Here is a 23,987-nt window from a genome sequence, read left to right as displayed (position 1 = left end):
AAACAAAATTAAGTGAGCACTAAAAAAGATACATTTTTGACACACCAAAGATAAAACACACTTACCGACAAAAAGCTCAAAAGTGCATGAATACAAAACATTTATTTACGACAGATTGTTCCTATTAGAGGTTTATGATATAGTTTCATATAGAAGATGGCCGAATTCGATCAAGGAATCAGGAAATACAATTTCGATGCCAAAACAAACTTTTCGAGCGATTTTATCTATAGAGCTATATACGATATAGTAGCAGTATGTAAGGAACCTGGCAGGCTCGTATAGGTCAATATATCTGGAATCAAGATTGAAGAAATCAGGAAGAACAATTAAGACTTTCCATGAGCCAAGTATATATTATATAGTAGAAGTGTGTAGGGAGCCAAAAAATCTCTGCATTTTGCATACTTTTAATTTTAAACTAATGAAGTACTCTATTATAGTCCATAAGTCACAAATAAAAGTACTCTGTTATACTCATTCTTTGACTGATCTCTTACTTCACATGCTGTCTAATTGGATTTCCAAGTTCGAGCGGCGTTCGAGTGTTAAATTCTCATGTCAAAGTAATTGTCAGCCGAGCAACTAGTTAACAATTTGTACTAACTACTCAAGCAAAACCCATAACAATTATGCTCAACTAAGAGAGAGAGAGAGGGTAGTTGACTAGCAGATGCCCTGTAAAAGGTTGCTAAGTATAGATTATTAGCTTGTAATCCACCAATCAATACTCTGTTTGAAGAGCGAAAAAGAGTTGGCTCTAAAACTGTAACAGCGCCTGTTAAACTGTGTCTGAAACAAATAACTATTTTATGTATTAAGAGTAGCCTTCGTAACCCTTCGAACATGGATAGCTTCTAGGCGAAGAGTAAACAGAATGCATATACCCTATTTCAATCTATGTACAGGGTATAGAAAAGACAGCAGCACGAACACGGGTCAACGTCAGATCCATTCTCGCTCGCCGGCTTCTGCGGTTGGCAGCTCAAATTACTCTGCTGACGCGTTCGGGCAGCAGCGGGGGGGTGGAGGTGACTGAGTGGGGAGGTGGCGGGGGATTGGGCTTGTTCTGGGGGCAACTACGTGTAAGTTTCTGTGCGGCTTTGAGGTGACAACGGCGACAGCTAAACGTCAATTTGTATAAATGTTTGCGATTGCCACCGTTGCACGACTTGCGGCCAAATTGATAAAAATAAAACATGCAGAGGGAGGGGGGGGGGGGGGAGGGGGTGTGGAGTTGCTGCAAAAGAGCGAGCAACAGAGAGAATTCTCACAAACACAAATCATAAATAAATATTTGCCGGTCTGTTTTGAATATTTCTTATTTATTTTTTAGTTTTTTTAGTTTTTTTCTCGCCACGTTCTTCGAGTGGCAAAAACGGGTTTCGCCGGCGCATCCCTCAGATACATTTTGACTGCAGAATGCTCTTGCGGCACGCTCTTCGCTAATTGAATTACAGGAGGGGGAAAACTTTTCGCATAGCCGACAAATTTTTGGTGCTTCCTTAAAGAAGAAGTTCACACTTTTTTGTTGACAATGGGAACTACATGAATTAAAATTCATTCGAAATAAATAACTCGTAAATACACTGTGAAAAAAGAGAAATCAATTAAAATATAAGAAACTGAGTATAAATAATTATATAATAATATAATAATAATAATAATAAAAATACAAGGCTATAATTAAGCTTAAAAATGTTCTAAAGTAAAAGTCCCTGAAAGCATTCAAAATATACCGGAAAAATCGGAATTTAAGCTGGATATTGAACCTAAAACCCGTGAGCTGCTTTCTGCAAATATATTACACACTTCTCTCATCTGTAAAATTAATTTTAAATTTCCATCAGAAGTAAATATATATTCTTTTGAGTGTAAATCAACAACAAATAAATGAACAACTAAATACAATTTGAAGCGTTGAGTTGTTAACACTAGAAATAAATGTTCAAGGGAAGCACTCAATAATTTGTTCAATTTATGCATTAATTGCGCAATTTATTAAAGGGCAGCCACAGGTTGCATCTACATTTATCTGCGAGAACAATAAAAATGATACAGAAAGTGTCGTAAGAAGATGTTTCAGCAATTTGCAACAGTTTGGGATAAACGAAGGAAGCTTTTAAAATGTGATTAGTGGGCATCCAATGGACGCAATTCTTCACAGTCGCATCATCAAGATGCCTCGGGGATTGCGATCAACTGAACCGACCTAAATCAAAGGCCGACTGCAAAGGCGCACACGAAAGATTCAGATTGGCAAAGAGAGAGAGAGAGAGAGAGAGAGAGAGAGAGAGAGAGAAATCAAGTAGTAGACGTCAATGTACGGCAATAATGCTGTTCAGAGTCTCTCTCTCTCTCTCTCTCTCTCTCTGAGAGAGATGCTGCAAATAAAGAGAGACAGAATTACAGCCGATAAGAGCAATGCATGTGCAATATTGCGCTCTCTGCCGATCTCTCGCTCTCTCTCTCTCTCTCTCTCTCTCTCGCACTACAAACTTCATCTCTTTGTCTGTGCTACGCAGTCAGCTTTGGGGTCCATCGACTTGGAGTAGGCATTAAGTTACCCAACACTGTTAACATTAAGACTTCATTTAATTTTAATAATATTAATTTGGATTTGGCATTAAGCTTTCCAACACTGTCAACATTAAGACATAATTTTATTTAAATTATATCAGATCAAGTTAATCTTTTCAATCTCCATTAACATTGATAAATCAACACACGTCTATTATAAAATATATTTCCATTTAGATTCGTTTTTTTTAATAAACTTTTTCTTTAAATTGTTTTATTTGTTAAATTGCTTTTTAACAATATAAAAATTTATTTTTGATTAACTGATTCTGTTCTGTTTTAGATCCTTTCCTTTGGATACGATGCTACGTTTCCTTTAGGAATAAATTTCCTTACACTGCACTTATTAAAGTGTAGGGCATACAGCATTCGACTTGCGCAGCGCTCACATAGTTTTTTCGCACTGCAACCAATTGCAAATACAACAGAAAAGACTGCCAGGGGCCGGAGTCGGCACTCGTCGGTCGTCAGACGTCAGTCGGTTTGTCGGATTCCAACCAGAGCACATGTGCAGCCAGTCGAAAGGCCGGTCGTGGAAAACGTGCTGCCAACTGCGCCGATAGCCAATGCTAAAGTGGTTCCACAACCAGTTTGCTTGCAACGATCGTCCTTAACGGTTGCCACTTCGCCTCCGCCTTCGTCTCGTTCTCGGTCTCGGTCTCCGTTTCGACTTTGTATTCGTAAATGTTTTTTGTGATAGTTTTGTGATAGTTGCGTGCTTTTTATGCGAGACAACGAGACTAGGCACAAAGTCTGATCTCTATTTTAAGTTTGGAAATGCGTTCTATATTTTGTGCCATAAATACAAATAGCAAAAGAGTGCAAAAATTGTTAAATAATGTAATATTATTAAACGAAAAATGCTAACAAAAAAGTTGACAAGTGCTGCGGCTGTGTCTGCCCTTCGAGTGCTTGAAGCGAAATAGTGACTCGCAACTCTGCGGCACGTTGTCTTACGCGAGAGCTGCGCCCCTCTCTTCCATTCTCTCTCTCTCTCTCACTCTTCATCTCTGTTGCCAATCCCGCTCTTAATCTTCTGCCCAAACTCTCTCTTCGGTTATGCAAGAAAGCGCGCCTCGGATCGCGCCTCGGCTGAAGAATTTATGGCTTCTCGCCTTGCGCCGAGTCTTTGGGTAAGTAAACATTGCGTTATGCTTCAGCTGCGACAATCCCCACACAGCCCCCTCAGCCCTCAACGTTAGTGATTGCCCATCATAAATGCCTGTCTGTACTAATCGTGATATGGGGACAGTTGAGGTCTAGTAAAATGACCAGCACCCACATGGGTCTAGCGTTGTATCTGGGCCAGATACTAAGGCAATCTATTCGCAAACAAGTTGAATGCATTGCATAAAAGTGCAGAGATTAATCTAAGATCCGTTGACAAAGAGTGGCAATTAAAGCCAAACGACAACTAATCTTAATACTTGCCAGAGACTGTGATCCTTAGCCCCACACAATAAGAAATGCACTCTAGGTTAACTTCGCTGCTTCTAGTCGAAGCTTAACAAATATAAAAATATTTTTGATAAATGTATTCTAGGTCTTATTATATCCGATAGGAGGAGTTTGGTTACATCCCCCAATCTGAATTTTAGACGCTCAAAGTCTCAGAGTATTTTGATAGTAAATTGACAGACATGAATAAGACAAGCACAACTGCAATATGCCCTATTTAACACATTTGCAGGGTGTATATAGGGTATTAAATAGAATAAAACTGCGCAAATCTATGGCTTCTGTTTCTCTGATTAACTCATCTTCAATATACTGCTTAGCTATTTGACAGTAAAAAAAAAAGAAATGTGATCCAATCATAAGGTAGACCAGCCCACATCGAGTCCACATTACGATCTGCATAAGCCGCTAACCAGTTATGGGCTGGACAAGCACTTGTCTCGGGCCGGGACTTGGTCCCCCTGGCAATCACAGTCAAGCGTAGCGCTCGACATGTTTATTATTTTATCTTCGCATGGGGTCGATCCATTGGCAGATCACGCACCAAATGAGCGTGGCCTAACTACTCTACGCGGTAGTTCGACACGTAATTAACTAAATGAAATTGTTTTTTGTGACTCCCCAAGCAGCACTCGCTGAGCACCCCCACTCACGCTCGGAGAGTCGGTCCAAATAGAAATTAGCTGCGACATGCGAGATAAGCGATTGTCTGCCCTGTGTAAATACAGAGGAACAGCATTTTGCCGTGGCTCGCTTGGGCGGGGTGGCTGAAAAGGGGGTGGGCGGACAGGGGGCAGGGTATAAATTGCAGAATAGAAGAGCGCTATATAAGTATGTACGTTCGTTATCGCGAATCGTTCATGCTCAATTAACGCGCTCTTAACCAAATAAAACGCCAACTCTTTGCACCGCTTCCTCTGCTGCCATTTGCCATTTATTTAAAGACTGAAATTATTTATAAACATTTGTTGATCGCAACAGCAGCTTATCAAGCAAATAGAGCCCACTCTCTGCTCTATCAACAAGTATTTGAGTTTGTCTAGACGCTAAACAAACTCTTCACCTCTCTCTCTCTCTCTCACTCGCTCTCTCTCTCTCTCTCACTCTCTATACTTTTGTAACCTGCTCTGATCAATCGTCTACAGAAGTAAGTGCAGCGTCATAAATCACCCTAATGCACATCAGAGTGCAAAATGTATTCAATCCGAATACACACAAAACGTTTTTCAGCGATCGCTTCACTGAAAACCATATCGTGTAGAACAGTGAAAGCTTTGCTAACGAACAGCTTGCTGAGCTCCTAGTGCCAATATTATCTCCCTTCAGTTGAAGTTTCAGTAGAAAGATTTCAAGAAAGATTTGTGGATTTAATCAGATCTTTTCGAACGTGTTGCAGCAGATTGACCGAAGGGGTCTATAGACATAGCTATATTAACCTAAGATGTCCCAGAATATATTGATAGCTTAAGTATATAAAAAAATATTAAGGTGTACATAACTTTGATACGAGTCTCGAACTAATGTGTTTAATGTCCATTATAGTTTGCATTGCTCATACGCCCCAATGTCGCGAAAAAATAATCAAAACAAATGCAATAAAAGCCCGCTTCACAAGGAAAAAGAAAGCACAGAACAAAAGTCAAAATAACAACAAAAAATGTAAAAGCAAAGAAATGCCGGCAAAACGGGCTAAAGAATACTGCGTAATGCAACTGCAACCGGGGCGAACTCAAACAAGTTGCGAGCGGAGCGACTGAAACAGATTCGATTCAAACTGCAACAGCGAACAGCAACAAAAGCAAAGCAACTACAAAGTGCAGCGCCGGCGAAAGCAGCAGCAGCAGCAGCAGCAGCAACAACGTGAAGAAGAACAACAACAACAATGAGAGTGTGACAGCCAGCCAATGTGTGTGAGGCTGCCTATGTACAAGGGCGCGCTTGCATGTCTGCGTGTGTGTTTGCCAGCTTGCGAGAGGGGCAAACGTGTTTGTATGTGTGAGTGTCCGTGTACAGCCCCCAAAAGCATTTCTCCAAATGCAGCGCCGTCGACGGCAGCGTCATACGCTCTCTGGGCTTTGATACCGTTGCCGTCGTCCGTTGCATTCAGTCGCTGGTCGCACTCGTGGCCCAAGCAAACACAGCCAAACATTACACACACCCAGAGAAATTTGCTCGCACACACACACATAGAAACACGGACGAACACATGCGGAAATTCGCTGCCTGCTGCGCTCAACGATTTTTGAGTTCTTCACATCCGCGTCTTGGGACCCAATGTGAGTTGCCTTGCGCACGCCAAAGATTTCAGATCGAACAGCAGCACCAGCAACAGCCGCAGTCGCAGTCGCAGCCGCAGTAGCAGCAGAAAAAGCTCAGCTCGCGCGAATCGCGAACCGCCGTCACAAAGTGTGCAAGCATAAAGGAAAAGCCCTGCTTAACAAACAGATCGATCATATATTTCTTCAGTTGTCTGAATTAATTCCATCATCTTTTTTTTTTATCACGTATCGTTTGTCGTGTTTTTTTTCGCTGTCGTGCTTGTTGTTGTTGTTGTTGTTGTCGTGCGCGTTTTGCCGGCGGCGATCGCTCGCAAAAAACGTTCTTAAGTGATTTTTTGTTTGTTGTGCGACAATATTAACTGCATAAAAAGTGCTGCAAATAAATAAATAACTAATAAACGAATAAAATAATCTATTACGTATAAATATAAGCGTAATTGTTAAACAAAAACATATATATACATACATGCATATATATATTTATAACACTTAAAATTTAAACTTCATGTCTAAGAGTCAGTTAAAAGTTTATTCAATATTCCAAAAATAATCGTATATACTCCAACTCTAAATAAATATAACATAAATATTATAAACACTTTTCAATCTGCATACTTTGATATAAGGTAAAGCAAAAACCTAAGTGAAACATGTGTATTACATATAAACATAAGACACAGATTCGAAATTAAATTAGTTCTAGATATTCGAATAGAAGTTTCTCCAATTAAACACATCATATAAGCAAATGACAGAGGATACATTTACACAGAAATAGAGAATGAATTGTATTATTCAATAGATTTATTCTTAATCCCAAATTTTCTAAATCATAGCGTCAAGTCCAGACCCCAATTTGAGAAACATTGTGCTTGGATTTAGAATGTTTTAAGCTTATTTCCAGAATGCAATACACTTGTTCCTTTCTATTAATTTTTCTACTAATTTCCTTGTATATTAATACTTCATTTAAGAATTATTTCCACAAAAATATTTTAATTAAATAGTTTACTTTTCTCTGATCTATTGTGAGAGATCCATGCTGAGCTCTACTTCAAATAAAAATAGATAATTAATATTATGAAGCATCGAATTGTTGCACGTGTAAAATCTCATTAGTAAATGCGACATGTGAGGACTGTAATTAAGATTAGATAATTGGCAGAAAGTTTTGGAAGTATCTGTATAATTAGATCGCGTTGGGCAGCTCCACCTTTAAATTGTAACCGATATTCAGAACATCAGATCACATCAACTGATGTTTGTTTAAACATTTGCTCTGTTGCTCTGTTTGGTGCCGAAAGGCGTGACACCGTTCAAAGATTATCAAATTAAACAACATTTTTGACCATTTTTTAATTTGTTTTAATTGCCCAGCCATATGCCATGTCAGGCTACAAAAATTTCAACTTTTAGCTTGAATTATTTTGAAATTAGCAACAAGAACAAAATTAGAAAGAAAAATAAAGAAAAATCATTTGAATAGAGCTCCCACACAATTGCCGCTTAAAAGTGCGTGAAAAATTGTTGGGCTAAATATTGGAAAAATTCTTCGGGCATAATAAACAAATGCAATTTGTTTGGCAATGCAAACGAAGCGTGTCGAACAGCGTCCAAATAGGCAAAACTTTCATCTTATACGAAATATTATTTCTCTAGAATAATTGGCCAAATTGCACAGCTGTTCGCCTGATCGCCTGCCCCCATCGATTACATCAGCAGCCACGCAAGGAGAGTTTTTTTCATCGCGGAATTAGCACTATTTTCTAGAGAGCTTACCTAAATCAAAATTGTCCAAAGCAACTTGCATACTCTTCTGTTGTACTTTCAGGTCCGAAAATTAGTACAAAGAAATTGAAATTAAAGAATTTCTTAATGTTTTGGATATTTTTCTATTGACTTTATCTAGTGCAAAAGCTTAAACAAATCAAATATTTGTCTTTTCTTTGCAGGCAACAATATTGAAATTAATATAAAAATAAAAACAAAATAAACAAAATATTTAAAAGTCGCAAAAAGTAAAAATAATTAAAACAAAAAACAATAAAACATTAATCAATTACGCACATCAATAACTTATTCCACGCCATTTATTGAAATATTAAAAAAAAAAATAGAATACCTAATCTATTCAAAACGGAATTAAATTAAATTATCAATTCAATAAAATTCTTAAATCAGCTTAAAATCTATTCAAATATATTAACACAAAAAAAAAGCACACACAGAAATTACGCGTTTAATAAATATCAACCAACTAAAATATTTAATATAATAATATGAACTATTAAATTTAATCGAAAAATGCTACCCAATTATTGTTGCGAGGCTTAAAGTTTGAAGGCCAATTAAATAAAATACTTGGGATTACGCCACGCGCAAACAAATTGAGCACAGTTAATACACCGAGTGCTTGTCCATTTGGCATGGTTTCAGAGGAGAATTGGAACAGCGACACCATGTCCGACTCGGACATGATCGACTCGAAGAACGATGTGTGCGGCGGCGCGTCCAGCTCCAGCGGCAGCTCCATATCGCCACGCACGCCGCCGAACTGTGCGCGCTGTCGCAACCACGGGCTGAAGATCACATTGAAGGGCCACAAGCGGTACTGCAAGTACCGCTATTGCACCTGCGACAAGTGCCGCCTGACCGCCGACAGGCAGCGCGTGATGGCGCTGCAGACGGCGCTGCGGCGCGCCCAGGCGCAGGACGAGCAGCGCTCGCTGCACATGCACGAGGTGCCGCCGCCGGCGGGCTCCACAGCGGCCCTGCTCAGTCATCACGGGCATCATCATCACGTGCATGCGCACGCCCACAGCCACGCCCATGTGCACCACGGGCATGGCCATCATGCACACGTGTTGCACCACCAGCAGCAGGCCGCAGCGACGGCAGTGGCAGCTGCCCCGCCGCCCCAGCCGCAATCGCATCTGGGCGCTGCCCATAACGGCTCGGCGGGCAGTCTGCATGGCCACGCCCATGCGCACGCCCATGTGCATCACGCTCACATGGCAAGCACCGCTGTCGCCTCAGTGGTGCAACAGCAGCAGCAGCAGCACCACCAGCAGCAGCAGCAGCAACAGCAGCACCAGCACCACCACCACAGCAACCACCAGCAGCCACAGCCGCAGCCGCATCAGGCATCGCTCCGATCTCCCTCACACAGCGATCATGGCGGCAGCGTGGGCGCAGCCACCAGCAGCTCCGGTGGCGCCAGCTCCAGCAATGTGGCAGCTGCCTCAAGCAGCGGCACGGGTGGAGCAGGCGCCGGCAGTGGTGGCATTAGCGTCATAACCAGCGCTGACCAGCACATGTCCACGGTGCCAACGCCCGCACAGTCCCTGGAGGGTTCCTGCGACTCATCATCGCCATCGCCATCGTCCACATCGGGCAACGCCGTTCTGCCCATCTCCGTGTCCAGCACACGCAAGAATGTGCCACTGGGTAAGTGCTCAAGCTAAAGATTTCCATTCGAATACCCTTAATATCAAGTTAAGAACAACGAGTAACCGGGGGCTCGAACTTCGACCCTTACGCTAGTGGGATATAGGCATTTTTTTAGCTAAAGGCCAATAGAAGCCATAGCTATTCAAAAGTTTGGCTCAAAACTAATAATAATGATAATGAATAATGAATAATGAGTAATGAGAAATGAATAATGAGTAATAAATGATGAATAATGAGTACTGTGTAATGAATAATGAATATTGAGCAATGAATAACATCAATAATAATAATAAATAATGAATAATAACAATAATAATAATGAATAATGAATCAAAACAATAATAATAATGAATAATGAATAATGAATAATAACAACAATAATGAGTAATGTATAATAACAATTATAATAATAATAAATAATAAAAATAAAAATAATAATGAATATTCAATAATAATAATATCAAAAAAAAATTGAATAACAACAAAAGTAATAGTCAAGAATATCCCAAACTCAGTCAAAAATTAAGGGAAGATCTATTTTAAAAAATAATTATTGGATTTTCCATGCTTTTGAAAAGGAATCAAGAATTTTATACTCAAAACAACTGCAAAAATTGTCTAAAAACGAAACCAAATTCTTATTTCAAAAAGTCAATTTTAGTGCTGATATTTATAAATAGAAGACTTACAAATATTTAAACCAAGCTCTACTTCAATTGAGACAGTTTTACGCTTATATCAAGTGTGCAGTTTGTTGTATCAAGTATTTTGGTACTTCATTCAAGATTATTTTATCTATTAAAATGCATACTTATGCCTCATTTATAAAATACCTCAAAAAGAAAGCAAGACAAAAATTTGGCAGACAGCCGACATTGTTGTCAGTCTGGCAACTAAGTGTTTTGTCACTTTAAGAGTCCACAATGCAACCACTAATAGAGGGCGGCGCTGGCAGTACTTACCAACATCTCGACTCTGGGCACGTACACACATGGAGGCAGTCGGGCAGTAGAGCCTGCAACAGGCCTAATCAAGTTGCAGTTGTTTATTGTGGCAGTCCCGAGTCAGGGCAGAGCAAGGGGCACAGCTCTGGACAGCTGCCAGCAGTCGGTGGCCGCCCTTTTGGCCAGAAGATGTGCCACTAATTGTTTACGCAGTGAGAAATGCCAATTCCGTGCTAACACATTGCATAATCAATTATTCCGCAGCATCGAGGCTGTCAACAGATTCGACTCACATGGAAAGCTGAGCAAATAACTGTGAAAATAAGAATTAATTTTGAATTAATAATACAAATTTTCAAAAATATTAATAATTAAATTTAAAACTTTACAGTGGCTTACAAACTGTGAAATTAAAACTGAAGAATAACTTGGCCTGATCCAGCAACCCAATTCAAAGAGTCTAGCTGACTTATATAATGTTTGTGGTTCTTAAACTGTAACTCCGAAGCAATGGGTTTCAAACTGTGCTATTAAAATTGTGAAAGAAAGAGTAGAAGTTTGTGACTCTAAAACTGTAACTGTTAATACTGTAAAAGTAGAAGACTATCATTAAGCTAACTATTGAAGCTTCAAGATTATCTTGTTCAAACTTTAACTGCAAGACAGTAGCTTTCAAACTGCGCCATTAAAAGTGTAAGAGGAAGAGGAAGAGATAATTGGTAAGCAAACTTCCAAATGTGCAGACCTTAGCTTATTATTTTGATGTTTGTGACTCTAAAACTGTAACAACACGCCTGTCGGTTTCAAACTGCACTATTAAAAGATTAAGATAAAGAGTAAGAGACAATCATTAGGTTAACTGTGAAAATTTGAAGGCCATATCTTATTATTTTTATGTTTGTGACTCTAAAACTGTAAAAAAATAATAGATCTACCAAATTTAGAAAATTCAACATACTCTCTCTTACTTTGCAAACATGGTATAAAATAGATCAGAAAAGATAAAAGCTTTTTGCAAATATTCCTATTAAGAATTTCACTGAATTTAATATAAATTTAAATTAAATTTATTGCCTTGAAAAAAAAGAAAATCGAAACACACCAAAAATATATACAAGATTTTCGACAGACTGAGCCGTGGCACGTGTAGCGTCTGTCTAGGGGAATATCTAAAATTGGCTGCACAATCAAGACAAATTTAATCGTGTAGGAAGGGGGCAAAAATTGAGCATAGGCGCCAAAAGCGTCACCATCTCAGAGGCAACTTTGATGCCAAGTGCCAAATGACAAGTGTTTGGCCCGTGGTGGCTCTTTCTGGTTTCAGCTGATGAGTGGGCAGCAAAGCGAATGAACGTGAAGTGCAACAAAGTTGCCGGGCAGCAAAAGAAAACAGAAAACTCGAAACTCGAGCTTAAAAGTGAGACTCGAGCCCGGCAACAAGTTTGAGCCGAACGGGTTAGGCGAGGTAGCCCGACAGATTACAGTGGGTGCCAGCCAAGCCAAGCGGTCGGCTTCCGTTTGGATGGACCCAGGTTCGAGTCCGACGAGCGGCAATCTTTACCATTGTCTTTACACCCATGTCCGATCTGTCCGAGGATATGTGTCTGCATGTCTGAAATCATTGGGTTATCACGCGAATGGAAATGTGTCTGCTGAGTGTTTTGATGAATGCTCATGCCGGGCTGCCCTGACAGGCTAGGCTCATAAGCTGCGGCACTTGTCTGCAATTTAATTCAGTATTTGTATGCGCTCTGTGTGTGTGTGTTGCTGCGGCTGAGCAGCAATTAGAGAAAAAACCTGGCCAAAAGAGACGCGCGACGCGAGGCTAAGTGCACAAGAACTGACACTAATTTTATGGCCAGCTACTTTGTTGGACAGACAGCAACATGTACTTATGACATATGTGATTTATCTTCAGCTATTTAGTTGAGCTAGTCAAACGGACAGCGAGGAATATATGTGTAGATATAGATATGCATAAAGATTTGGTATCAATATTTATACAACAAGAAAACTGGATTTGAAGCTGGAGTCAGTTACCCAAGAAAAGGGCTGAAAATGTCAAATGCTTCATTTGAAATTGAACAGCAAAAGTACAGAACCAATGTTCAAATTGTGTAGATATGTGTAGATATTGATATGAATAAAGATTTGGTATCAATATTTATACAGCAAGAAACTAAACTTGAAGCTGGAGTCAGTACTCCAAGAAAATGTCAAATGCTTCATTTGAAATTGAACAGCTAAAATGAATAACCAACATTTTTTTGGGCCTACAGTCATGTTATAGATAGGTATATGTACTTATAGGGAAATAAAAACATATAGCTCAAGATAGTCGTACCTATAGATATATTTATATAGGCATAGCTAGACAGAGCAATAGAGATAAGTATGGAAACAGACTTACACTCTGTGCGTCTGGCATGGGTTAGGCATAGGCGAAGGTATATAGTGGAAATAAACGAATACTTATAAGGAAATATAATAATTTGAATTACTTTTGCAAAAACAAATTCAGGGAATATAAAAAATTCCTAAGAAGCAATCGCGTCTTTACGACGTCTTGAGGCTCTCTCACACTCTCTCTCCCCCTCAATCTTGAGTTTCAAACGATCCCTCCTCGGCACTTTAAGCCCTGTTCTATTCCTAGTCACGTAACTGCAACTGCAACTGCAACTGCGACTGCAATTATGAGAATGCTTGCGACTTTTGACTGGGGCTTGGCTGCCAGCAAGTAGTTTAGCAGTCGTAAAACTTGGCTGGCTTTGGGTTCGGCATTGGTTTCGGAAGGTTTTTATACCCTGAACCCATTGAAAATGGGAAATAGGGTATATTGATTTTCAGCGAATGTACACAACAGGCAGACCCCTTAAGAACGACGAGCATTTGTACAATATTATCTCCCATTTTGCATAATATCGATAAATATCGATTTTGAGACATATTTTTTGTTAACATAACTTGAAAATTACAAAAGATAGATATACCAAACATGATATGGAGCTGTAGTATATGCAGAATTAAAATATTTCACTTTTTGGATACCTCTCACTTGTTTCCCGAAATTGGAAAACAGCTAATTTTTAAAGGTAGAGCCTTGAGATAAGGTATACATACGCTTATATGCCTTACTTAAGCAATGAAAATGTCAATACAATCGGACTATAAGCACCGAATATATTCAAGAATGCATTTACCATTCATAAAGCGGGGCCATGGAAAGAATATGGTTTCTACGCTGTGCGAGTGGGTTTTTGTGTGTGTCTATAAAGAATGGGTATATGCTAGTCGGGCACTCGCGCTTGTTCTTAGAGGTATATAGGGTTTTACGGGTTCGAATCGGTAAGCCGTAAACATCAAGTGGTTCGGCAGTTAGCAGGTTGCAGGCTCGACTGCCAATCGATAGACTTCGGTTTCAGTTAATTAATTTAATGCGCTCGCGCTAATTTCTAGACTCTAAAGACAGGCAGCTCAGTTCGTGCAGCTTCCTCTTCCCATAGCGTGCCAGTGTGTGTCTGCGCGTGTGTGTGTGTGTTTTTTTTTTCGCCAGAAAATCCCCAACAAACTTTGGCGCGCTCGTAAAAATGAAGTTGTAAAATGTATTTTTGTTACCCTTTCTTCAGCTTGTTGTGTTTTCGATTTCATTTCAAATGGCAGCCATATTTTGTTGCTGCAGTAGTTTTGCATTTTTTTTTTATATAGTTTTTTTATTTTTATTTTTATTATTATTTGAGAGAATTGCGCTCTGGGGCGGTCCAGGGATCAGAGAGTAGCAGCAGGCGCGACTTGACAGGTCATTTCGTTGCATAATTTATGAGATTTCCAGCTAATATGTTGGCATTACTTTTTAATACTTTTGCGGCGCTTTATTGAAAGCCAGGATTATGCGCCCAAATGACTCTTTAATTATGTGGCCAGCAGCAGAACTGGCCGACAGTCCGGTAACAAAACAACAATAACAACAACAACAACAACTGAAACAATTTTAACTTGAACTATAAAAACATGTTTTGTGCAATTAAAGTTGCTTTTATGAGCAGAAAATTAGTCTAGACGAGGCCAAGGGCCTCCTTACTCAAATACACTCAACTCCATGGATCTACAATTGTATTTACCGCAACAGCTGCATATTGAACTCATCCTGGCTGCCTTCTTTCGCCAGTCTCTAAAGCCTCAGAGCCTTAACATTCATTCGCCCGACGACTGTTCATAATCATATGCAAGTGCTCTACCAGCCAAAGTGCCAATCAGACAAGCCAACAAGTTTTTATTTGTCAGCTCCTAATTGATTTAAATCGCGTGCCAAAAATGCGGGCAGCTCACCTGACGCCCCGCCTTTGTCTACCCTGCAAGTGCTTATTATAATTCGCCTTTTTTTTCTGCTTCGTTGAAGATCTAAAGATCTTAATTATATAGCTAGGATGGATATATACAGCTGATGGCTAATCAAAGGGCGGAAGTTGTAAAACTAGCTTCAGTGCATCCAACTTTTAATTATATGTATTACAAGCGCAAGAACCTGCGACCTCAGGAAACTATTTAAATTTGACTTAAGACTCTGTCTTACATTTGTCAAATATTATAGTGTTTGTTTAGAGTATTACGTGAGTAATACTTGAGCACTTTTTAGTTTAATATGTCTAGCAATAATTATACTATAATATTTTGAAATATTTTTATGCAACTGCAAGAGTAAGTTTTTCAAACAGAAGCTGAGTCTGTAAACCGATCGGGTTTAAGTGCGGGATCCTTAAGGTTTTGCAGATAAGTAGGGAGGATTATGAAGATCATAATATCCGAGTTTGCTGAAGACAGAAAATTTCTTCACATAAAAACTGGTTATTGTACCGTTTCCGCCTAAAGACATCTGACTCGGCTGTTGATCAAGAATATATATACTTTATGCTGTCGAATATGACTTCTTCTATGCATTCCACATTCTATGACGAAGTTATAATATCCTCTTCAATGAGAAGAAAAACCAAGATAATTTGATTTTCAAATTATATATATAGATATAGATTTCATATTATTCAACCCCTTTTGATTGCGTCTCCGTCAACCCACATTTCTAACCTGTCCAGTCATAAATCACAGGAATGCCGGCAAATAATAGATGCGATAATAAACTAAGTACTTAGCACCCTGTCTGACAGATGCCAACCATAAATATTGGCTCAATGCACAATGCCTCGGGCAGCAATTGTTGCAGTTGCAGTTGCAGTTGCATTGAAGAATTTCTTATCCGCCGCACGATAAATTGCGTGTCTGCGCAAATGTAAACAGAGTTTGGGGGGGTGAGTGGGGGGGGGGGGGAGTGAGTGCCAACAAAGATGCACAAATCTTCTGAGCACCTTGTGGCATGCAACATTTCAATTAGTAATGCAACAAGTTTATTTTGCGCAAGCACGAAGAATTTCCCAAGAATTTCATACTAATTGCAATTTAATAAATGCCACCCAAGGTGGCGCAACTTGTTGATTGAGTTAAATGTAGATCACATATATATAGAAAACAGTCGGACTGACTGATGATTGAGCGAGTGACTTTCTCAATGCCCAGCTCATTGACTGAAGAACGTTGATGAATTTCACGCGCATGTGTGGAAAAGTCGTGGGAAACGATTGTTTGAAACGTTTGCTTACTATTCGATTGACTTCAAACTCAGTTTGATTTATTCTTTTCGAAAAATTCACCTTTCCTATGTGGAAGTGAAAATAATGATCATTTTGAAAGATCTATGTAAAAATTGACTTAAGACGATTTTGAGTAAAAATTGTGGTCAACGATTAGACCAATTTATTGGAGTGTGCGCATAATACTAAGTTAATAAAATCAAATCTTTCATAAATTTTAATTTCCAGCTTCTGGTCAAGTATAAGTAGAAGTTCTCACTGTTCGTCTGTAGATTTGTTTATGTCAAAAACAGTTCAACGCTCTCCTAAGTCGCAGCCCCAACAAATCCACTTACACACACACACACACACACACGCTGTTAGGCAAAGGGTTTTAAATTACAACAATCAAAGAGAAAGAAAGGGAGGGAGAGAGAGAAATACGACTCTGCGCAATAATTTAAAAAATTAATGAGTCCGCTTCAAGTCTATGCAAAGTCTGGACTGAGCGTCTGGTTTTGGAGCGGGCTACCCGCCGCACACACGCACACACACACACACACACACACTCACACACACATGTGCGTTTCCAGTTAGCTGGGAAATTGTTACAGCGATCAGCTGTTTATAGACAAGTCTTTTAAAAGTCAACGTCAAGTGGCGGTCAACCGGTTGCAAAACTGTCGCTCCGCTCGCATTCCTGGCCGCACACAGCACACATCTCGGATCGAACTGAGTTTTGACCAATTGAGTCCAAATAAGTTGCACTCCATACACAATTCACAATTTCCCAGTTAAGGAGGGGGGAGAATTCGGTGGGGGGCATGTTTATAAAATGTTAGAAATATCATCAAAATATGCAAATTATCAAATTAGATTTGCAAGTTGGCATTATATTTATATATTTTGTAATATGACTGATTTAATATATTTTGCCGTTATTTGGCGCGTTGCTCTGAAATTTATTCCGTGCAATAGTTGGTGAGCCCTTTACAAGGCATTTAATATCAATTATGTGATATAAGTTTTTTATATATAGTTATTAGATGTGAATAATTGATAGATAGTTATTAGATGTGAATAATTGATAGCACAAGCTCTTAATTTGAGGTGATTTTTTAGAGTGCTTCTGTCGGACTTTTTTCACACCCACACACATATACACACGTACACAGCGCACTTTATGCAACATATTGTTCTTCTCCTTCCCTTTGTCCCACATTCTTGCATTCTTGATCATCTTCGGTGTTTATAGTCCGATCTTTTTGAAATTTTCAAAGCTTTAACTTTAAGGCTGGTTTTCTTCCAATTTTTAAGGTAAATGGTTGGAGATATCCAATAAGAGTATTATTTTTAATTTGTATTTACCAAGCGAGCAGATCCATACCAATCTTGGGCTAGATCAAGCTACCATAATCTTTTTGGAACTATGTCTCAAAATCGAGATATATTGAAAATGGAAGGAGATATCGACAAAAATTGTATAAAAATGTTTATAAAAACCAATTAGTTGTCTACAAATTGTATAAAGATAGAAATTATGTATATGCACACGGTATGTACATACTAGCTTAAGCTTAGCTCATTAAAAATATGTTTATCACGCTAGCAACTAAGAGAAGCAGGTCAGTCCCTGAGTTGCTTTATTCACATGTCAAGTGCTGCTCAAGTTCTGGCAGGTTTGCACAGGTGCCGTAGTCGGCGGCATCACAAATTTTATTGGTGTGCACTAGTTCAAGTTCAAACTGGAGCTGCAGCCGACTCCGCGCACCACCTAGAGACTGCAAACAGGTTTTTTTTTTTTGGAATCGCAACTAAGTAAACTGCAAATGATTCAGCTTGAGGGGCAGGCTTTTCAACGACTTCATTTAGGACTCGAACTGGTCTGCGCTAATGCGTTGCGTGTCCGCACCATTAAAATAAAATGCATATAATTGTGGGTCCGTTGGGGTACGCCCCCAAAAACACAACAAACAAACGACCGGAGAAAAGTACATGGGCTGTCACTTGCAGATATTCGTTTGGGCTTGTGGCCGCATACACTCATCACATTCACATTCACATTTAGTTCATTAAAAACTTGTTGGCATTTCAATTTCGATACATAAAATAAACAAGCTGCTCAAATTGTTGCAGCTCTTGCTGCTGCGAATGTAAATTTTAAATTCAAATTCAAATTCAAATTGAAATCGAAATGGAAATGGAAATGGAAATCACATCAATCGACACTGGCCACACGCGAGCTCCATGCATTTGTGGTCTCTGTATTTTTTCGTGACATTTATCTGTTCGACTCTTTAAGCAGCTTTTTCAGCTCCAAGTTGAAGTGACCATAAAATGCTGTTAAAAGTGTCGCAAAAGTGAATGTGGAACTCCCAATTTTGCAGGGTTACTTAAAGAATGCGTTAAGCTAAAGCAAATAACATTAAAGTAAATAAGTAAATAAACATTTCTCTAAACATGTAATAAATGTAACCATAAATAGTGAATATAAGCATTTTGATTTACGACCAATTTTTATCCCAATCAGTTAATACTAAAACCCATCCAAGAATTGGCTATTAAATATTAATATTTAAAGTAAGCATTGGGAAATAAACACGTTATAAAATGGTTTCACACCTTTCTTCACACAACCCGGTTTTATCTGAAACTTACTTAAGCTGTTCAGCGGGTTTCCAGTGCTGTTAAATAGCTAAAGTATCCTACAACAAATGTTTATACAATATTAACCTTAAGGTAAAGGATAAATATAAAAAATCAACAATGAAAAAGCGCTTACAAATATTTCATTTAACAGCCCGATTTTATCTAACACTAACTCAAACTGTTTACAGGGTTGCCAGTGTTGTTAAATGGCCACAATATTTTTATGACAGTATTTCTACAAAACTGTTCAATTTAAATTAATTGTACAGTAATTTAATGAATAAACTCGCTAACAAAAAAGTTGCAAACCTTTCTGTTTACAAACTGGTTTCATCTAAGGCCCACAAAGGTTCAGAGGGTTGTTAGTGTTGGTAAATAGCCACAATATTTGAATAGCTGTTTATTTAATAAAACGATTAAAATAATTGAAATAGACCAGCTCGCTTACAAAAAAAGTGGCCACAAATCTTGCTTCTCACAACCAGCTTTTATCTAAAACTCACGCAAGCTGCTTCGAGGCTTATCAGTGTTGTAAAACGGCCACAATATTTCATTGACGGCGTTTCAAAAAACGATTAATTCAAAATTAACTTTATAGTTATTTAAAAATTGACTCACCAACAAATAAATGGTAAAAAAAAGCTGCTATCTAAAACCCACTCAAACAGTTTAGAGGCTTGTCAGTGTAACATAAGAGCGACAATATTAAATGGCCGCAATATATTAATGACAGCATCTCCAAGAATTGTTAAATGCTCTTTTTCTTGTTAGCAACTAAAGCTCGACTATAGATGAGTATATTAATGAAACCGCTGGCATTCGTATGGAATGGACATGGCCATTAAAACGGCAACTACTTAAACTATTTATTTGTTTTTGTTGCCATCATTAAAATGGCCACAATTTGCTATTTGCTAAGATTCGGAGGAGAGTCTGCCCACGCGGCGACGGCGACGTCGGCGTCGGCGGTGTTTCTCAGCTAGGAACCAAAATGCTCACACAGTGCAGGCCCCCATAAAAATTGGCAACGACTCTGCGAATGTGCTGCTCGCAAATTTTTAAGCGCATTTTTAATTTATTTTCAACATTTTTACAATTCGAAAAACATTTTGGTGGCCATAGTTAGGCGAGAGTTTCAGACTCTCAGATGCTTGCTTTTGGCTTTTGCATCAAAGTTGTAAATGTCGCGCTGAGTCGTAAACTTGAGCGTGTGTGCGTGTGTGTGTGTGTGCCTGAAATTATATGGTGTGTAACGACTAGCAGCGATACGAGAAACATGCCCATGAAGGAAGTCACAGTCCCCGTCCCCGTCCCAGTCCCCGTCCCAGTCCCATTCGCAGTCGCAGTCGAGAACGTGCGCGCCTCAAAGGCAAATTACGTTGCGCAGACGCATTTAATGAGCTAACTTGAGTTAACCCGACTCCGAGTTGAGCCGCGTTTTATGATTTTTGTTGAATTGAGCATTTTTATATACGCTGTTCGGGAAATGAAAACGGGCATATTCGGGCATATATAGCAAAAGTCTTCAAACTTGGAAATTCTAAGTTAGAATATAAATATTCGTGTGTAGCCACAGCAGATACACGGTTTAGATTTGTTAGTCAAAATCTATATCCTTGACAAATTAACAGCTTACTAAAGTACAATTGGTATGTACTTTAAAAATCCAGCCACATATTTGGCCATTTTCATGCCACCATTTACATTAATCCACAGTTTCTTCACAGTACTTTGAACCCTCAACTTCTCACTGTGGTAAATACAGGGTGTGCGGCAGTCGGTTGCAGTCGATTGCAAAGTTTAACTTGATTTTTATATGTTCAGCACAATCTCAAACAGATTCGTATATATAGATTTTTTTTAATTTTTACGACATTATTAGCAAGGCACATAGTGAAGCCTCGCTATGAGGAAGCCTTAGGAACAGAAAAAATATCATGGGAGAATATTTGTATAATAGAACAAAGTTCGTCTTAGCGTAGTAAGCCTGTCGTTATATTTCTAAGTAATCAGCGTTCGAGCTTTTGCCTATTTCTAAGTATCATTTATGAAAACTTGTTGTCGACTCATGTTTTTGTGTTTTTTATGTTGTGTCAAAGGTCATTGGCCGCTTTATGGCTGGCTGCAACAATTGGCAATCCCTTCGGGCTAGGTGCTAGATGCGCGAGGCTCTTCAGCCCTAGGCCCTAGGCGCAACCACATTATTGGTTTGAGATTTCAAACATAAAATTATAATTTACAACTTTGTTTTTTTTTTGTTTTTTTTTCGCGTTTTGTTTCGTGTTGCGCTGTCAAAACATAAAACAACGTGAAGTCTTTTTAAGTTGATTTTTACAGCGCGTAACTTTGCGAACTGCGCAGCTGAGTCTGTGGATTGAAGAGGACCCAGATCCTAAGCCCTGGCCAGGGACGTTTCTGGGGTTCATTGTGCGGCTCGGCAAAAGTAATTTAATTAGCTCTGCTTGTGGCTTTCCATGATTGCCCCGGCGCGAAATGGGTTTCCGTTTTAATTTTGTAGCGCTTCCCTTAAAGCCTTCTGCTTGGGTTTTATAATCGAAAAGCTAAGCCCAACTTCAGGTAGTTTAATTGCAGACGCTGTGTGTGATTAATATACCCGGCATATATATAAATAAAATGAGCTGATAAGTTGGCCGTTTATCTATATAGATAGGTCGAGCATGCAGACTGAATAGATATATATATATATAAGATAAGAAAGGTAACAAGTAAAATATCACTCCGAGAAAAATTCTATTCTAAGTTCTAGTACTATGACTGGGATGGACTGGGATTTATGCAGTTGTATTCACAAATATTCAAGTTAATTTCATTCGGAAAATAATTACTAAGCAACAAACAACCTTCGTGAATAGAAATCGCCGCACATGTAGTTCATATAGGTTAAAAACCTTTCATATTTTCTCTGTTCGATTTGATTTGATATGATTTACATTTTTATACGAGCACGAGCTGCAACTACTTAAGCATGCAAATCTATTCATATTATCGTAACTGTGTCAGTTTGACCTTAAAATGGTTATCGAACCCGGAAGGCAGCGCCGGAATGAAAGCGCGAGTATCCAGTGAACATATGATTGCACATGCTTATATATAGCATATATGTATATTCCCATATTACATAATGTCAACAATGCCAACAATGCTCATCATCATAATCATCATGATTGTTCATTATGAAGTCAACGTCTTGTGGCTGCTGTTGAGGATATTGTTATTATGATATGACAACGTCCAGGCACAGTGGGAGCAAATGTCTCTTTTTGTGTTTAAGAAAAGTTGAGACTTCAAACACACTCTTTTGTGCACAATACATACAATATTTATTTTGGTCCTGTTTGTTGTTCTCTCTTAACTTCTGTTAATACTTTGCTTTTATCTAAATTCTTTTAAAATGTTTCACCACAATTTTAGAGCTTTGGTTCCACTGTGCTTTGTTTACCTTGAACTTGAATTATTTTCCATTGCACTGCTTTTCCGTATCTATAGCTATATTATGAACACACCCACACACACACACACACACACACACACACACACGAACGCACTACTAAGTATGTATTTGTGCCGTAATGTATATTTACATTCGAATATGTAAAAGCAAACGCACATGGCCCAAGGGTGGCCCCCTTGGGCGGCACAAGCGAAACAAAAAATGCAAATACAAACAGAGTGAAAATGTTGAAATAAGGTCTTATTAATTTGATATATCTATAAAATATATGTTAAATATAATTTGCTAATTATAGAAATTAGCATATACATTAAAATATTAATACAAAAGTATTTTAATTGACTTTGGAATTTGTAGTCTTGGGGTTTAACGAGCCTTTTAGATTCTTGGCAAATATCAAATATATTCTAATATATAGTAATTAAATAATTTTCCAGTTCCCAAATTAATTCAGCGATAGATTTTTGACACCCACGCATCGTACATTGGGAACCCAGCCAAAAACTCTTAACAGCCGACAGATTTTCAAATATTTGTATTATTACTATTGGAATAACAACAACAATCTTTGCTGCAAATAAATTAACTTTTAATAGACAAATTGGCGGTGCCATATTTGAGAACTGCAATGAAAATCTTGCCAAGAAAAATTGCACAATTTAGTGCCACACTTCGCTAGTGTCAATCTAACACACACACGCACACACACACACACGCACGTACACACACAGTTGTATTTGATTTTCATTGTTTTTTGATGAGCTTTTTTATCAGCATGTCAATTTGTTTTCCCGAGACTCTTGCAGTAGAAATTACACGCCACATTATAAGACAATAAAGCACGTAGCCCGTCGTCTGGGCCCTGTTTAGTTCCGGCCAGCTGGTCAACTCCAGACATTGCCAGAAGCTATATATATAAATATATATATATAGTCGTCCCTGCTGCAGACACGTCCGACCAATTGGAAATTCATTTTCACACACACTAGACACACATTAAAATTGACAAGATATGAGTGTTTGCTATTTATGTGCTTCTTGTAAATACGCGTGAATTAAAGGGAAAGTAAAAATGTATTTAAGAGTTTGGTCGGGAAAATATCGTGTAGAAAACAGCTATTAAACAGCTATTAATCTTTTAAGGTAAATATATTAGGGGTCTATCGAATAAATAACAAAAACGGTTATATGCGACAGTTTTCTGCCCATTTTCCGAACTTAAGTCTGGATTCGATGAAATCAATGAGACAGGTTTTCGTTCATTCTTTTAAATTAGGTTGAATGAAAATAAAATTTCGCTTCAAGAAACAGGCGTCTAATTTTTCTCCCACAGGTTAATATTTATCCGTCTAAAGTGATTTTGAAACAACCAGGCGCTTAATTTTCCCTTCAGGATAATACTTTTTTCCACGTCTAAATTGATTTTCACATTTTAAAGTGATTTTGACTAGAAATAAAGAAGTTTCGTGCAATTCCGATTTCCACAAGCTTTCCAGCTTTGAAGCAGAAAGTTTGTAGAAGGTTACGATTTCCAGCT

The 23,987-nt window shown here is 38.6% G+C and overlaps 2 protein-coding genes across 3 annotated transcripts in view; one reads left to right on the top strand and one right to left on the bottom strand.

The window, feature by feature from the left end:
- Positions 1 to 10,872, bottom strand: part of nxf4 (nuclear export factor 4) — a 74,374-nt gene extending 63,502 nt beyond the window's left edge. The window contains exon 1 of the transcript XR_010437245.1: positions 10,730 to 10,872. The gene's annotated coding sequence lies outside the window, so the exon portion shown is untranslated. The remainder of the gene's footprint in view (positions 1 to 10,729) is intronic.
- The window catches only part of dsx (doublesex), a 43,107-nt gene continuing 27,553 nt past the window's right edge, over positions 8,434 to 23,987 (top strand). Inside the window, exon 1 of one of the 2 annotated variants that reach the window (XM_064691115.1) lies at positions 8,434 to 9,764. In XM_064691115.1, coding sequence (XP_064547185.1) covers positions 8,744 to 9,764 — 1,021 coding nt within the window. In that variant the 5' untranslated portion in view covers positions 8,434 to 8,743. The remainder of the gene's footprint in view (positions 9,765 to 23,987) is intronic. The other variant, XM_064691123.1, reaches the window with a different exon arrangement.

The sequence above is a fragment of the Drosophila montana genome, unplaced genomic scaffold (genome assembly GCF_035044405.1).
Source record: "Drosophila montana isolate Dmon_TW-CO22-7 unplaced genomic scaffold, ASM3504440v1 contig_1505_1, whole genome shotgun sequence".
NCBI lineage: Eukaryota > Metazoa > Arthropoda > Insecta > Diptera > Drosophilidae > Drosophila > Drosophila montana.
This window is presented reverse-complemented; position numbering and strand designations above follow the sequence as displayed.